At 41.5% G+C, this 16,841-nt stretch overlaps 1 protein-coding gene across 1 annotated transcript in view; it reads left to right on the top strand.

Moving 5' to 3' along the window:
- spag1b (sperm associated antigen 1b) overlaps positions 1-16,841 on the top strand; it is a 33,057-nt gene that overhangs the window by 5,719 nt on the left and 10,497 nt on the right. The window contains exons 11-14 of the mRNA XM_028580047.1: positions 2,325-2,780; positions 5,713-5,812; positions 6,398-6,550; positions 7,310-7,467. Of these exons, the coding sequence (XP_028435848.1) occupies positions 2,325-2,780; positions 5,713-5,812; positions 6,398-6,550; positions 7,310-7,467 (867 nt within the window). The remainder of the gene's footprint in view (positions 1-2,324; positions 2,781-5,712; positions 5,813-6,397; positions 6,551-7,309; positions 7,468-16,841) is intronic.

Genomic DNA, 16,841 nt, shown 5'->3' with positions numbered 1-16,841 from the left:
ATGTTGTTACATTATGTATAGTATTTATGTAAGAAAAGAAAAAGATAAACTGTACATTTTCAAAGAGCCATAGTCAATTTAATATTGGTTGCCCTACTTCACAGAATTTAAAGGACCAGTGTGTAGGATTTAGTGGAATGTAGTCTCGCTTTGCCAGACCTTCCTACACAGCGCTACGGAGGAGGGTCTGGCTAGTCCACACAGTATGGGACTGGATGGGAGAAAAATGTGCTCTGGTTTATTTACATTTCTTTAAAGGTCCCATGGCGTGAACATTTCACTTTGAGGTTTTTTAACATTAATATGCGTTCCCCCAGCCTGCCTATGGTCCCCCAGTGGCTAGAAATGGCGATAGGTGTAAACCGAGCCCTGGGTATCCTGCTCTGCCTTTGAGAAAATGAAAGCTCAGATGGGCCGATCTGGAATCTTGCTCCTTATGAGGTCATAAGGAGCAAGGTTACCTCCTCTTTCTCTGCTTTGCCCGCCCAGAGAATTTGGCCCACCCATGAGAGAGAGACATCATGGCTTTCAAACGAGCAAAGTGGCAGTTGGTCAAGGCCACACCCCCCCCTCTCTCCTCCTCAATAGCTTCAGACACAGAAATGGCACATACTACGGAAAGCTCATTGTGGGACTGGCTTTATTGGCTGTAATTCTGCACCAAGGCTGAATTTCGGGAAAGAGACTTCAGATACAGTATTAGGGGACAACTAAGGCCTATATAAAAGCATCCAAGGAGCAAGGACAATCATCTTGGGTGGCGCTAAGCACCGGGAAAAGCCGCGGTGCCGCTGCAAAATAGCCTTGGGAAGGAACACGTGTTTGGAACATGTGTACGTTCAAAAGTAGTTTTAGTCGTGCAACAGAAAACTCAGATTGGACAGATAGTCTAGCTAGCTGTCTGGATTTACCCTGCAGAGATCTGCGGAGCAGTTAACCATAGTCCTCACAAATCCACGGGAGTTTAGAACGCCAACACAAAGAAAGCTCAGGCAACAGATATCAGCCTAAATCCAGCAGAATTTCCGTTGGCAACGGAGCAATCTCGGAAGTGGAATGTCGAGGTTATAGACTAAGTACTAACACAGACACATTGCTTTTTACTGGACAAGTATGAATTCATCCAGCGGAAAGCTTGTTCAGAAAAATTAAAATAAGTTATTTTTGATAACAGAATATGATGGTTTACAGTGTCAAAGGCCCTCTTCAGGTCCAAGAACACAGCACTGACAAAAGAGCTTTTATCCGGGGAGCATTTGATTTTCTCTAAAAAAAGGCAATTTGCCGTTTCTGTGGAGTGATGGGCTTGAAATCCAAATTGCATGGGGTGAAATGGATTACTTCCTATATTTAGATGTTTAATCATTAGCTTAGCAACCCATTTTTCTGCTACCCTAGATACAACAGGTAGGAGTCTGATTGGCTGGTAATTGGCCATTTCTGATCTTTCCCCTGATTTTAAAATGGGACTGACCATGGCCACCTTCCGGAACGTAGATTGCAACCAACTGCTGAATCCCTCACCCTTTCCTTTCCAAGTGTGTAGTAGAACCTACTGTGGCCTTCATGTAACGTAAAAACGCAGTGTCTCTCTCTAGAGCCAGTGTTTGGTTTGTCTGTTCTGGGCTACTGTAGAAACATGGCGCTGTAACAAGCGGGCTCCCTATGTAGCTATGAACATCTTATTATGAGCAAAAAACACAATTCTTAGTTTCATGTGATTATATGCTAATGAAAACAGAATTATGAATATTATATTCCATTTCTGCAAATATATTCCTCTAAATCCTACACACTGGTCCTTTCAAACTCAGCATTGAAATATAAAAAGGCTTGCTGTAGACTCTGTGTACTGTCAATATGCACTATGTTGTGAAGTCATCGGTATTTTTACACTGTAGTATATCCGTACGCTTGTGCTTGACCAAGTCCCAACGGTAGCTGCCTGGCAAAGGATTTGCCCTCTAATCTACTGATTTACACAAAGCATCTGAGGAAGCTTCAGCAATTCTGGTAATAGTAGGCCAGGCATTTTCATCACAAACCCTTCTGTCTGCCTGTGCTATAGAAAGAGGAAACACCCCTTGTTCCCTCTGGATAACATGGCATACTATGCTTGTGTGTGTTATCTGCCCTACCCCCACACAGCGCTTTAGTTCAGTGTTGAGCGGCTGGCTGCTTCCTGGAACTCCCTCTCTGAAGTGGTTTTGTGTCATGTGTGTGCAACCCTCCCCCCACTGTGATGTAACCGATGACTCCTTCCTGTGGGTGTGTCTCCCCCTTCTCTCTGCCTCTCTCTGCCTCTCCCTCCCTCTCCCTACTAGCTTGTCCGGTTGAACCCAGCCAGCCTGTGGGAGGGGAGGAGAGCTCATCCACTCCTGCCGAAAGGGGAGACATGGGTAACGCTCAAAAAAAGCCCCACAGCAGAGGGGACGGGGGTCCTCACAGTGAGTTCAACAACTCCCATCAAGGACACTGGAGGAGCAGAGGAGGAAGCTCTGACAAGTACAAAGTCACGCAGGAGTCCAAGGAAAAGGTAGCCAATGGAACTGGCAAGAGCGGCTCGACGGCTTCAGTGCCGGCTGATCAGAGCAACAACGGTAAAGAAACTCCGGTTAGAGGAAATGCAGGGGAAACTGTCAACCTTGATGCCCCATGTGGAGCCCTGCCCCCACCCCTGGCCCGGCTAAAGAATGAAGGAAACCTGCTATTTAAAAATGGACAGTTTGCCGATGCACTGGAGAAATACTCACAAGCCATTCAAGGATTTACAGATTCAGGTAGGCTGGAAGAGTCGTCATTGTTGTTGATGCTGTTCATGTTATTATAATCTGAGGTGGTTGGTAGATCAGTCGCATAGTGTGTAAGCTTTTTGGTTGATCGATGATTGGAGAGAAGTTTACTATGTGTCTCCATGTCAGTAAACATTTATAACGACAGCAGTGTGTAATACAACTGGCCCAGAGTTTAACTGACTGATGTATCATCACCAGTCTCACCCATTTTTTTTAACACATATTGCTTTATGGTGTTTAATCATCAATGCCATTAAGACTGTTTCCTATAACTGGCCATTGCAATTGAAAATCAAAGGTCATGCATGACCTTACAGTTATAATGCTAGTGCTTCCATTTAGTGTTTGTTGCTTTATCACAGTGCATGATATAACAAAAATAAAACACCAAAAAGCATATTTTCCATGAGAGAAATTATACCTAAACAACAGAAATGATCTCTCCAAGAAGCAGTCCACATTAGCATACATACAGTCTAGAAACTGTAACAAATATTTCAATATATAAGGTCGCTTGTTTGTGAATTGATTTTGTCCATACAACGATGCGTCATAATGTGGCTATGGTGGTGTATACGGACAGTGTTTCTGTTTTAGCCTCAGCCTGGTGCTAAGCCTCTCAGCTCAGGTCTGTCCAGGTCACATGACTGCTAACCACTCACTGTGAAATTGAATCTGTAGGACCGCAGCCATAATTCTCACAGAGAGGGAGAAAGTGAGCGATTGATGGAGGGACAGAAACTGCTGCCTGTAAGGCTCATTCACCATCAAGGATACTCCCTCTGTCTATCTGTGGTCTACTATAATGTACTCACTACCCACTGAGCTGCTGGATGTGAAAGTGACTGGACTGGAAATGATCCAAGGTCCGTCATCTGTCTGATGTAGGGAGGGCTACATAATGCAGACAGAATAGAGCTGAGAGCAGAGATGAGGATAGATTATTTAAGCCCCTTTAAAACCACTTAAACATGCTGTGGTCAGTGGTCTGTCAAAAAGGGACACTTCCAGAAACAAACCCTCATAATATTGACATTTATACTGTTTTATGAAGGGGCTCTAAGTTGTGTTTGGGTCTGTATCTGGATGTCCTAGTTTAGAGCTGCAAAGGTTAAACGATTTCAACGTAATGTTCAACATAGAAAAGTTACAATTCTCTGATTCCAGTTTTTTAAATGTGAACACTTTCTCGTCTCTTTACTCCGTTATTAGAGTAAACGGAATATCTTTGAGTTGTGGACAACACAATTTTCCCAATTATTTATTTTTTTAAGATTCTTTTTTGGGGCTTTTCCCTTTTAATCGACAGTGACAGTGGATAGACAGGAAAGGGGGAGAGAAAGAGAGGGGATGACCGCTGCAAAGGACTCAGCCTACATGGGGCACACGCTCTTACTGGGTGAGCTAGAGGTCGCACCGAAAATGGAAAATAATAGTTAGTTGAAGCCCTACCCTAGTTTGTATACTGTACATGCTCTACTGTCACAGTAACCTTGCTAAGTGTGAGCAGTGTGCTGAGACATCCTCATCACTGCCTCAGTGTCATCATCCATAATCTCCTTTCATCTGATGAGGTGGCATGCTAAAATGACTGTGTCACAGATGAATGTTTCTCTGTCTGTATATACAGTACAGTACAAGCCCGATTTGCCAATGATAGAGATGGTAAAAACAGAGTGACATTCCTCTTATTTAGGGGTGGGAATCACAAGAGGCCTTACGATACGATATCATCACGATACAATATTATTGCGATTTTAAACATATTGCAATATTCTGCGATATATAATTCATTAACTTTTTCCCAATTTCAAATTATGAAACTTTGTCAACATCTGCTTTATCTAAAAAGATAAATTTCTCTGTTTGTTCATCTCACTTCAATTGTATTGCTGCAAAAATCAGATAGTCAAGCAGACAAACTGACCAACACATATATAATAAAAGATCGATACTTGGCGTCTGTGAATTGATACAGTATTGCCACAGAAAATATTGTAACACTATTCTGTATCGATTTTTTTCCCCCACCCCTACTGTTAGTCAAGTGGAGAGAATAGCAAATACGCTGCAGAATGTGCGCAAGTTTCAGTAGAAAACGGCGTATAAGTGGTTTGATAAGCTTTTTTTCTTAGTCATCCTCTACCTTGTGTTTTTCAACCTGTCAGCCCTGGAACTCATAATGCTATTCTGTTAAAATTGCAGGATGTATTAGGTTGTAGTGGTGGAAGAAAAAGTAGGCCTGCTGCCTGTTTAAAGAAAACAAAGAGTTTAAGGAACTTGGGTTTAGAGTCCAAATTTATACCTCAGATTTCAAGTCAAGTCAACTTTATTTATATAGGGCCAGAACAGAAGTTATCGCATTACTCTATTCATGTAGAGCAGATCTTGACCATACTCTTCAAATTTACTCAAACATGTAGATTGGTGAGCCAGTGACGACATATAACTGTTGCAACATGAATGTATGTGTGTATGCAGCTTTAAAATAAGTTTTCTAATGCTGATTAGTTCTTTATTTTGTCAATACAGGATTCCATCATTAACATTTACACACACACACACACACAGCACCAAAGATGGAGTCTGACGAGATATTGGCAATGTAACAGACACTAAAACTTTAATTGTAATCCATGTCCATGTTAAGCAATACTACCATGTTTCTATAGTTTTTCTGTTTCAGGTCAGAATAACACACTAAACTTTTGGATTCAGCCAGCAACCTCTGAACATTATAAATGATTTATAACAAATACAGACTTTTTAAAGCCACACTTAAACCAGACAATATGTTCTTTAAAACCCATTTAAGCGTTGTTTTAATGCCACTTTTACAGATATGCTGTCTAACAGATCCCAAGGGATTGGTAAACTACATAAACTGTTCCTGAGTTGTGTTTCTTGTTTTATTCAGGGATTGATAGTCCAGAGGATCTATGTATTCTGTATTCTAACAGAGCAGCTTGCTACCTTAAAGATGGCAACAGTCAAGAGTGCATACAGGACTGCACAAGGTGAGAGACTTTAATAACTGATCTTATAATACGGTGTGTTTAAGTGGAGTAAGAAGTAATGCTAGCTGTGGGTGTCAACCCAAATTTAAAAATTTACACTGGGTCTTACCTTGAAAATCTAACACAGTTTACCACCTGTTTTGCAGACAGCCTTGTCATTTAAGATACCTCAGTAGCAGATCTCTGTTATTTTATAAGGGGCTTTGCACTGAGGTGTGTTGTAAGGGACTTCCATTAATCTCTTTAGAAGTTTTATAAGCAGCAAACTCTTAACTAACTTGCGGGAACCTCCCATGTGAAAAGTAAATAAAGTTTTAAATACTTGGTATGTTTGCCTAAGATTCAACTTCTAGGGCAAATGGAAATTGGGTTGCGACAGTTTATTTACATGTACACACAACATTACAAGTGTACACCAATACATGTGCTATACACTACACAGCACAAGAGCATATTCACTGAAATCTGTCACACATATAGATTCCCAATCCAGTTGGACAGTACTTTCAGACAGTAGCATCTATAGCAGAGGCAGCAGACTTGATCCTTTGCTCCTGTCTCATCACATCTATTTATATCAACCAGAGCCCTGGAGCTGCAATCATTCTCCCTCAAGCCCCTCCTGCGCCGGGCCATGGCTTATGAGTCCATGGAGCGCTACCGTCAGGCCTACGTGGATTACAAGACTGTCCTGCAGATAGACACCAGCGTGCAGTCAGCACACGACAGCGTCAACAGGTATTAGCCTTCACCTTTCACTTCAGCTGAGAGGCTGCAGAGAGCAGGGAGATGTCTGTACTGAAACACAGAACTGACTGAATGAGTTTTAACACCCATATTCACATGGAATGGTCTCATTGGCATCACAAAGCCAGCATTTGTGACTGTAACTACCATATTACTTGTACTGATAAAGAGATCTATGATGAAAGTGTCCCTGCTGTCCATTTAAATTCTGGCTGACACTTAATATTATTAACTTTCTTAGATAAGGAAATAATAAAAGAAACAATATAAGGAAATACTATATCTGCCTTCCATAATATTATTTCCACATGTTTAATCTTTTTCTATAAGAAGCCATTGTGACATAATCAGAAGACTTAATTAAAACAAATCAAATGAACAAACACACAAAGTCCAATTAGTGGCTAACAGATTTAGGTGGTGTTCAAAAGCAGTTCCAGCTAGAGGCTGATTAGGGCTCTCAGAGTGCATGTGCTCTCTCTGTTATGCAATAGGGAAACTCACCTGGCTGCTTTGTATTCCAGAGTATCAGAGGGTCATAGCTTTACCATATGTCCATATATATCTACAATATATAACAATAAGATGCTTGTTTAAATTGCATATACCTTTAACACTTTCTTGCTGTGAGCCTTTTTAATATCATGTCTGTGTGTGACTGTGTATAGTATATTCCACTTGTATGTGTCGGTTATTACAGGTTAGGTTACGTGTGTGTATGTGTATTGACTGATCTGCGTCCTCTACCAGGATCACTCGGCTGCTGATTGAGCAGGACGGCCCAGAGTGGAGAGAGAAACTTCCAGACATTCCCCTGGTGCCTCTGTCAGCTCAGCAGCACCGCAGAGAGGTGCCACCCAGCGCAGAGGTCCTTAAGGCTCGAGCAGAGAAGGCAGCCATAGATGCAGGTCTGTTTTGGAAAAAGTCATAACCACGCCTGTTGACGGTTTGCCCCCTAAAGCACAGGATTACACTCGTTGGTGTGAATCAGGATAGACATATTCTTTGGAATACTGTCTGTGCTATAAAGTCTCAAGAAGTCACATGCTGGCAGCGTTTTGAGGCTCCTGTGTACATCCTTAACCATGATCCTAATGTAACCTCTGGATTAATAGTGTGATGTAAGGGCAAGAGAGCCCTATGCTTTCTGAAGCCCATTTATCCCTGAGCTGGGAAATGTCAGTGAGAAGCCTACACATTACATGTTTCATACAAAACAGATCTTATAAAATAGGATGCCTTGTTGTAGATTTGACTGCTACACAACAGTATATAAAATACTTAAAAAGAACAAAATACACATTCATGAATGTATCAATAATAATTATCCAGTAATGACAGTTTAACACCCACAGTGATAGTTTTGTCTGCATTGAGTACTTGCTTGAAACAACTGCGTACTTTTACCTAGGTAAAATCTTTAATTCAGGACTTGTGGTATTTTTACACAACTAAAGGATCTAAATTATTCCTCCGCTGTTTCACATCAAGATAGAGGAATAGACTCCAGACTACATTTTTACCACCAGCTTGTTCCAGTTTCTGCACTTAGATAGGCGGAGGATGTTAAAGGTCTAATTTTTATATAAGTGGACGTGTCACCTCTGTTCACTGACCATGGTGTTTTTCTGTTCCCTGGGCTATGCGACAGCTGTTATTTTTAAACCCTAATGAAAGAATATGCTGGCAGTTTTGTTCTCCCAGAAGACACTTTGCAGCAGATTAATTAGCCCTTAGTCCACACTGTGACTGATGCTGACTTAACTCTAATGCCTCACGTATAGCTATATCAGCATTACATTCAAGGGTTTAAACCTCAAGCTTTATAGCATAGAAGACTGGCGGCTGCGGCCATGACTGACAGCTGTAGTCACGAGGACTGCATTTGCGATAATATCGCGATATGTTAAAACACGATTTCCTAATCGCAAAGGCTGCGATTTGGTCTCGATTTGATGACTCGCGAGAGCAAATCAGTCTGCACTACGCAAGGGGGTAAGCTTCGCTTCAGAACTCGAGCCATCATGGCGCCATTTTGTTGCTAACTGGCCATCACCTCCTGTTAGCATTCCGCTGACCGCCATTTTTTTTTTACGTCACTTGACTGCGAATAACTTTACATCTGAAGCGTTTAAAGACTCTATTTGTCCGTTGTTTAGTTCCAAAGAAACACGACAATGTATAAAAGGCTCCATTACCTTGTACCTCACGTTATGGCTCCGTAGCAGACGTTTTTGTAAAAATAGGCTAACGATTGTGTCATAACCAAGTGACTTACTGTCGCATAGTAGAGGAATTACCGTATAGTACAGGAGAAGCTCATGAGGCAGTTTTGACTTACATGAGATGTTTAGGTTTAATTACTAATGTTAACTAGCATGTTAGTGATCAATAATTAGCCTGTGCCCATGTTATCTCCTTACATACACCTACAGTCTCCGTATCTGTAAGATTGGGAATGATTGAGATTTCTCTTGGCACAGCTACCAGAAGACTTACAACTTTCAGACACGTTGCTCACGTCACATTCTCTCAGTTGGAGGCTGCGCAGTAAAGCTGGCCATCACCGGAAAAGTGCTTCTAATAGCCTTCACTGGTCTCCGTCCAGAGCAACGGGGTCTATTGGTCCATTATATACTGTCTATGGCACTACGCAGAGAAAGCATCAACTTAGCACGCTAACACTACACTGTACCTTGAGCTGATCTGTCATTCAAAAAATTCTGAGTTGAAGTTTAAAACTTTTACAGCCATTTTAATAAAATGAAGGGTTTTGTTCGGGCTCGAGTCCATACATGCAGTTAATGGATACAGGCACGCAGAACTGAAGGCTCGGTTGGCAACGAGCTAGCTCTGATTAGCGGTTAGCTCCGGTTAGCGGTTAGCTCCGTTATAAAGATATGGGTGGAGGAGCTGCCACTGAGAGGGGTAACAATCAGACTGATAAATGACGTTCGGGGAGCTTTCAAAGCAGCGTGGCCGCGGTGTTTCAACGGTTTTATTAGTACAGTTAATCCCACGGCAAGACCACCAGCAGCTAACAACGAACGATAGCCTCTCTGAGCTAGTGCAGTGTTGACGGTGTCGGCACGCAACTTCACGAGGGGGAGGGGCTGGAGGCAGCTCCTCTCTGTGCACCGTAAAAAAATGTGTGTGTGTGTGTATATATATATATATATACACACACACACACATATATATATATATATATATATATATATATATATATATATATATATATATATATATAATATGTATGTATGTGTTTTTACTTATTTAACTGTCTACTGTGTAATTGTGTGTTGTTCATACTATACAATGATTTGTTTGTCTTTGTTGAATAATACAGAAGACAAAGAGCTTTAAAAAATAATCGAATATCGAATTGCAATCGCAATATTTGGGGGAAAAAATCGCAATTAGATTATTTTCAAAAATCGTTCAGCCCTAACGAGGACCCACAAGTTCTCTTGCAAATTCACATAGAATAGAACCACAAAACCGTTAGTTTCCATCCAGAGGAGTAGAGGGGAAACAACTCTGTGCTGTCCACACCGTGACTGATTGCTGACTTAACTCTATTGCCTCACGTATAGCTATATCAGCATTAAATTCAAGGGTTTAAACCTCAAGCTTTAAAGCATAGAAGACTGGCATATTTCCTTGTGTTAAGTTTTCTTAAAAATAAAAGTGAGGTCAATTAAAATGTTGATTTGTTGCTTCAGCAGAAAGGAGAATGGAATTGCTCTTTATGTGAGTAAGTAGTAATAAGTAATCGGTAACTAGTGATGTCTATGGTACACATCATTGTATTTTATATGATAGAGTTAGATGTTCCTCTCTCTAACTCCGGATTTCCACTGGATGCATAATGGCTGCGGACCTGCTCCGCTGCGTGTCTACTGCGTGCTCCGCCGTCCGTCAATACCCACCAGGTCCGGATTTGTTGCGACACGGCTGCGGCCATGACTGACAGCTGTAGTCACGAGGACCCATAAGTTCTCGCACATTCACGTAGAATAGAACCACAAAACCAACAACCGTTAGTTTCCATCCAGAGGAGTAGAGGGGAAACAGCTCTGTGCTGTGTTTTTAAGGTGTAGTGCAGGGAAATATGATCCGCCGTGAGCACGGTGTATTTTATTTTGAAAATGAACTGGATGTTTTATTTTGCTTCTGTGTTCGACTTCCTGTCCCGCACTATCTGCCGTGTGCTGAGTTGCTGCGGAGCTCTCCGGCGTCCGGCAAAAATAGAAGCTCTGCGTATCTACTCCGTAGGGCTGCGGATTGCCGGAGCTGGGACGGAGTTGGAACGCAGCCGTTCTGCAGTCAGTGGAAATACACACGTTGACTTACCTAATGACTCCACTGCCGTTCCAGAGCCATTACGCAGCCGTTACGCATCCAGTGGAAATCCGGGGTAAGAGAGACATGGTACCCGCTGGAATCGTTTTAACTATAAAGCCCTTACTGAAAAATGCCTATTACCTTAGACCTTACCTACCTTACCTTTTTAGAATTGCTTGTCTCTCAGATGAGAGACATCGCATGCATCAGACACGCTCCACTGAGTCTCTCCGGCTTCAGGTTCCACGAGCTAGGTCTAAACTAAAAAACTGCTTTTAATTTTAGTGCACCTGACTCCTTCAACAAAATACAGCACCTCCTTAATATCAATATCAATTCACCCATACCTTTTTAACCTTAGAAATTTAAAAGTAAACCACCCAACCTCTACTTGTAATTGTTTTACATAACTGTATTTTATTTTACATTTTAATTATTTTATTTAAATAAAATACCAAATACCGGTCAGTTTTTGTTCCTACCCTCACCTATGGTCATGAAGGCTGGGTCATGACCGAAAGAACGAGATCCAGGGTACAAGCGGCCGAAATGGGTTTCCTCAGGAGGGTGGCTGGCGTCTCCCTTAGAGATAGGGTGAGAAGCTCAGTCATCTGTCAGGAGCTCGGAGTAGAGCCGCTGCTCCTTTGCGTCGAAAGGAGCCAGTTGAGGTGGTTCGGGCATCTGGTAAGGATGCCCCCTGTAGTTGGGTCATCTATAGAAGTTCTGTGACCGTGGAGAGGAAAGGTTTGTTTCTCACTGGATTTGTCATCTATGAAGGTTAAAAAAAAAAATTAGCTGGGGCGCCCCTCTCAAAAATGTGGGGAAATTTTTTGGGAGCCCTATATCCAAAATGGCTGCTGTCAGCCTAGCTGGAAATTAACTTTTTAATGGTTTTGCCCACAGTACTGCATAATACATGGTTTCTGAGTCTATTTGGGTCAAGAAATTCATAAATGATAAAGATTTATTGATTTGACCTATTTTTGACCTTTAAATTCAAGATGGCCACCAATTTTTGGCTCTTTAAATGTCATTTTTTTCAAAATCGTCATAGAGCCTTAATATTAGGCTCAAATGAAAGCTCTGCTCATACTGAGTGCAGTCGTGGACAGTGTAGGAAAGCAAAATTAAAACATACACATATGTCATCAGATGTCTGGGTTGGAACCAATGAAAGAGAGGAGATTATTAGGGCCCGAGCGCCGACAGCGGCAAAGGCCCTATTGAAACCGAAGGAATTATTATTTTCTGCAAATTTATCACCTTTTTGAGGGGCTTAACATATTCAAAAACTCACCAAAATTGGCAGTCTCATTAAGTCTGGTGAAAATGTACGTATTTTAAGGGTTTCAGGGAATAGGCGCGCAAAAATGGCTCACTAGCGCCCCCTACAAAGTTAAACAAAATGGAGCCCCTGCAGTGTGCTCAACGTAGACTCACAAAACTTGGTGCACATATGTAACATGTCAAGATGTACAAAAAGCTTCATTGGAGCCATACCCTAAACCCAACAGGAAGTCCGCCATTTTGATTTCAAAGTTTGAAATTAGTGCAATTTTGGCGATTTCCACATGTCATACTTTAACGAACTCCTCCTAGAGATTTCATCCGATCAACTTCAAATTCGGTCTGTGCCATCTTAAGACCTTAAATGGTTGATAGAATGATTATATAGGGTATTTCACACTGTTCCTTAAGCATCCCTGTGTTTTGGCCCTGTTTGTAACAAGAGCTTTTCTTCCAAATATGGTATGCTCATGAATATTTAGATAATCTCCCCGCTGATTGGTTGAGCGAATCGCCATACACACACATTAGAGACGAGACAGCAGGTCTCAAATTCCAGGCACTGCAATGTTTCGTTACCAAATTCACTTCTGAGAGTTTTTTATGCGAGAAATCAACTATATATTAAGCTCAAACATGGGCCGTTTCACAAAAATTGATAGCTAATTGCAAATTTGGTAAGACGTGTCGGACTTTAGGAGCTCCACACAGTCTGACGAGAAAGCGGCAGCCTGCTGGGCTGCTCCATACCCAGGGCAACGTCAGCCTTTATGGATTCCTCAAAGTAGCCACCCTTTGCTTTTTTGATAGTGCTGCAAACCCTTGGTGTTCTCTCAATGAGCTTCATGAGGTAGTCACCTGAAATGGTTTTCACTTCACAGGTGTGCCTTGTCAGGGTTAATTAGTGGAATTTATCCCTTATTAATGGGGTTGGGACCATCAGTTGTGTCGTGCAGAAGTCAGGTTGATACACAGCCGACAGCCCTATTGGACAACTGTTAGAATTCATATTATGGCAATGAACCAATCAGCTAAGTAAAGAGAAACAAGTGGCCATCATTACTTTAACAAATGAAGGTCAGTCAGTCTGGAAAATTGCGAAAACCTTAAATGTGTCCCCAACTGCAGTCGCAAAAACCATCAAGCGCTACAACAAAACTGGCTCACATGAGGACCGCTCCAGGAAAGGAAGACCAAGAGTCACCTCTTCTGCTGACGATAAGTTCATCCGAGTCACCAGCCTCAGAAATCGCAAGTTAACAGCAGCTCAGATTAGAGACCAGATGAATGCCACACAGAGTTCTAGCAGCAGACACATCTCTAGAACAACTGTTAAGAGGAGACTGCGCGAATCAGGCCTTCATGGTCAAATAGCTGCTAGGAAACCACTGCTAATGAGAGGCAACAAGCAGAAGAGATTTGTTTGGGCCAAGAAACACAAGGAATGGACATTAGACCAGTGGAAATCTTTGCTTTGGTCTGATGAGTCCAAATTTGAGATATTTGGTTCCAACCGCTGTGTCTTTGTGCGACGCACTTGAATGAGAAGGTGTGTCCAAACTTTTGGCCTGTACTGTAGCTAGCTAGCTAGCTGCTCCTCATAACAAGACCTGTGATATTCACAAAAATGCCTTAAATTGAAATCAGACACAACTGTTAGCTTTATAAGACCTTGGGGAACCTGTAATATAAGTGCCGTGACGAAATTCAAACTGTAAATATACCATAGTTATGCCGAAAGTGTAGCTAGCTAGCCGCAACCTTTTCCCATTGTATTGAATGGGACATATAGCTAGCTAGCTAGCTGCTCCTCCTAACAAGACCCCTCACGTTCATAAAAATGCCTTAAATTCAAATCAGACTGTTAGCTTTTGTTAGCTTTGTAAGACCTTGGGGTAGCTGTGAAGGCATAACTGTAATAGTCGGTAGGCCTACTGCAGTAATCCACAAAGGGTGGCTTTGCCCTGGGTATGGAGCCCAGCAGGCTGCCACTTTCTCATCAGACTGTGTGGAGCTCCTAAAGTCCGACACGTCTTACCAAATTTGCAAATGGCCATCAATTTTTGTGAAACGGCCCATATTTGAGCTTAATATAGTTGTTTTTCTCGCATAAAAAAGTCTCAGAAATGAATTTGGTAACGAAACATTGCAGTGCCTGGAATATGAGACCTGCTGTCTCGTCTCTAATGTGTGTGTATGGGGGTTTCGCTCAACCAATCAGCGGGCAGATTATCTAAATATTCATGAGCATACCATATTTGGAAGAAAAGCTCTTGTTACAGATAGGGCCAAAACACAGGGATGCATAATTATATAAGCATTATAATCCAGTGAGAAACAAACCTTTCCTCTCCACGGTCACGGAACTGCTATAGATGACCCAACTAGGGAGGTGTTACAGGCACGTCCAGCTGGGATGAGGCCTCGTGGAAGACCCAGGACTAGGTGGAGGGATTATATCTCCAACCTGGCCTGGGAATGCCTCGGGATCCCCCAGTCAGAGCTGGTTAATGTGGCTCGGGAAAGGGAAGTTTGGGGTCCCCTGCTGGAGCTGCTCCCTGCGCGACCGGTCACCGGATAAGCGGACGAAGATGGATGGATGGATTGGAATTATTTGAATTATCAAATTATCTACCCTAATTGCAAAATGTTAGGGCTTTCTACATAGCAGGATTTTATTTTACATCTTAATTATCCTAATTTATCTATCAAATAATTTTTTCTAAACAGACATTTTTATGGACTTTTCTATTATTTTTATAATGGATTTGCCTATTCTTTGCTAGTATATGAGGCTAGAGGGAATACTTCCAAAAGTGCTTTAGTTTTTGAGATACCACATACCAGAGTAGAACAAACACAACAATGTTTTGTATATTCTCTTAGGTCTACTACATATGAAATGGTTACAAATATTTTACCGGAAAAGTGGTTAAACTGACACACCCCGTAGTTAAAACAAGTGCAAAATTACGCCAGGCTGAATGGACGATGATGTACCTGTCATTTAAGTCATTTAATTTCATGATGCAACCTCTGATTGCACAGCACTGACTCACATAATGGGAATATCATGATGCATTGAAGAAATACAGTACTACAAACAAATACGTACAATACGCTGAAATATCAAAAATAAAGGTATATGGTGAATGGTGTATTCATTTACTTTTAGGCAGTTTTTAGTGTGGGATTGTCCCAGAAACACTAGTCGACGTTCCACTTGCTCCGGTGTGCAGGAAATTCTGCCGGATGCATGTATTTTTGTTTCCTTCTGCTTTCTTTGTGTTGGCGTTCTAAACTCCGGTGGATTTGTGAGGGCTATGGTTAACTGCTCCTCAGATCGCTGCAGGGTAAATCCAGACAGCTATCTGTCCAAAAACTATTTTGTAGCGCCTCCTTTCAGAGTTTAGCGCCGCCCATGACGATTGTGATCGGTTTAAAGAAATGTAAATAAACCAGAGCATATTTTTCCTTCTGCTATATATATATATATATATATATATATATATATATATATATATATATATATATATATATATATATATATATATATAACTGTAGTAGGTATGGTCAGTGGTCTACATTAAGAAATGTTTGACATGCAGTCATTTAAGAGATTTAAAATACACTTAAATTAGGGAGAAATGTAACAGACCACTTAGTCAAAGTTTTTTATCAACTTGTCCAGAGTGCTTGTAGACTGTAGATTATGCAAATATCACTTTGCTTGCAAAGTACACAAACAGGCAAAACAAGTACAGTACACCTGCGTCATTGCTGATAATACGAGAATGTGACCGTGCAAGGTGCACTGTATGTAACACCAATCTCATATCCGCCTCCTCCTGGTTTATGTATATGTCTACTAAGCTTTCTACCACTGACTGGCTGACCATCTTGACCTCCTGACCATTTCCAAAGCCTCCTGCCAAAATCTTCTCTGATGCGATTCTCTGTGGTCCTGTATCCACTATGTACAATGGCTTGCATAAGTTTACACACCCATGCTAAAGTTGACTAAAAAGAAGAATAAAAAATAAACTTTTGGAAATTGATCTTAATGCCTTAATTAAAAGAAATTAGGAAAAGTCCAACCTTTAAGGACACCAATTTTCTTTGTGAATGAATAATGTATTGTAAATAAATAAATGTTCTTCCTTAAAATACAGGGGGGATAGGTATACACACCCCTATGTTAAATTAAAGGCCAGTTATTTTATGGATCCAGGATAGCCCCCCATCATCACATACCCTTCACCATACCTAGAGTTTGGCATTGGGGTACTTTCCATAAGATCATCTCTTAATGCAAATAAAACCATGCCAATCTCTAGGTATGGTGAAGGGTATGTGAGGATGTGGGGCTATTTTAATTCCAAAGGCCAAGGGAACTTTATCAGGATGCATAGTATCCTGGATCCATGAAATAACTGGCCTTTAAAAATAAAAATCTGCCTTAGAGGGGGAAAAAGTCACTGTGGAGTTATTGGCCTTTTATCACGAGATGGCTAGTCTATATCCATGACGTTCCACTTCCAGGATTGCTCTCGGTCTGCCGGAAATTCCGCCGGATGTCACTCTTTTCGGATGTCCATTTTCAGATGTTCCATCACCTTCCTCTTCCTTTGTGTTGGTGTTCTAAACT

Source organism: Perca flavescens, chromosome 6 (genome assembly GCF_004354835.1).
Source record: "Perca flavescens isolate YP-PL-M2 chromosome 6, PFLA_1.0, whole genome shotgun sequence".
Taxonomy (NCBI): Eukaryota; Metazoa; Chordata; class Actinopteri; order Perciformes; family Percidae; genus Perca; species Perca flavescens.
The sequence above is the reverse complement of the archived record's forward strand: the minus strand, read 5'-3'. Positions and strand labels throughout refer to the sequence as shown.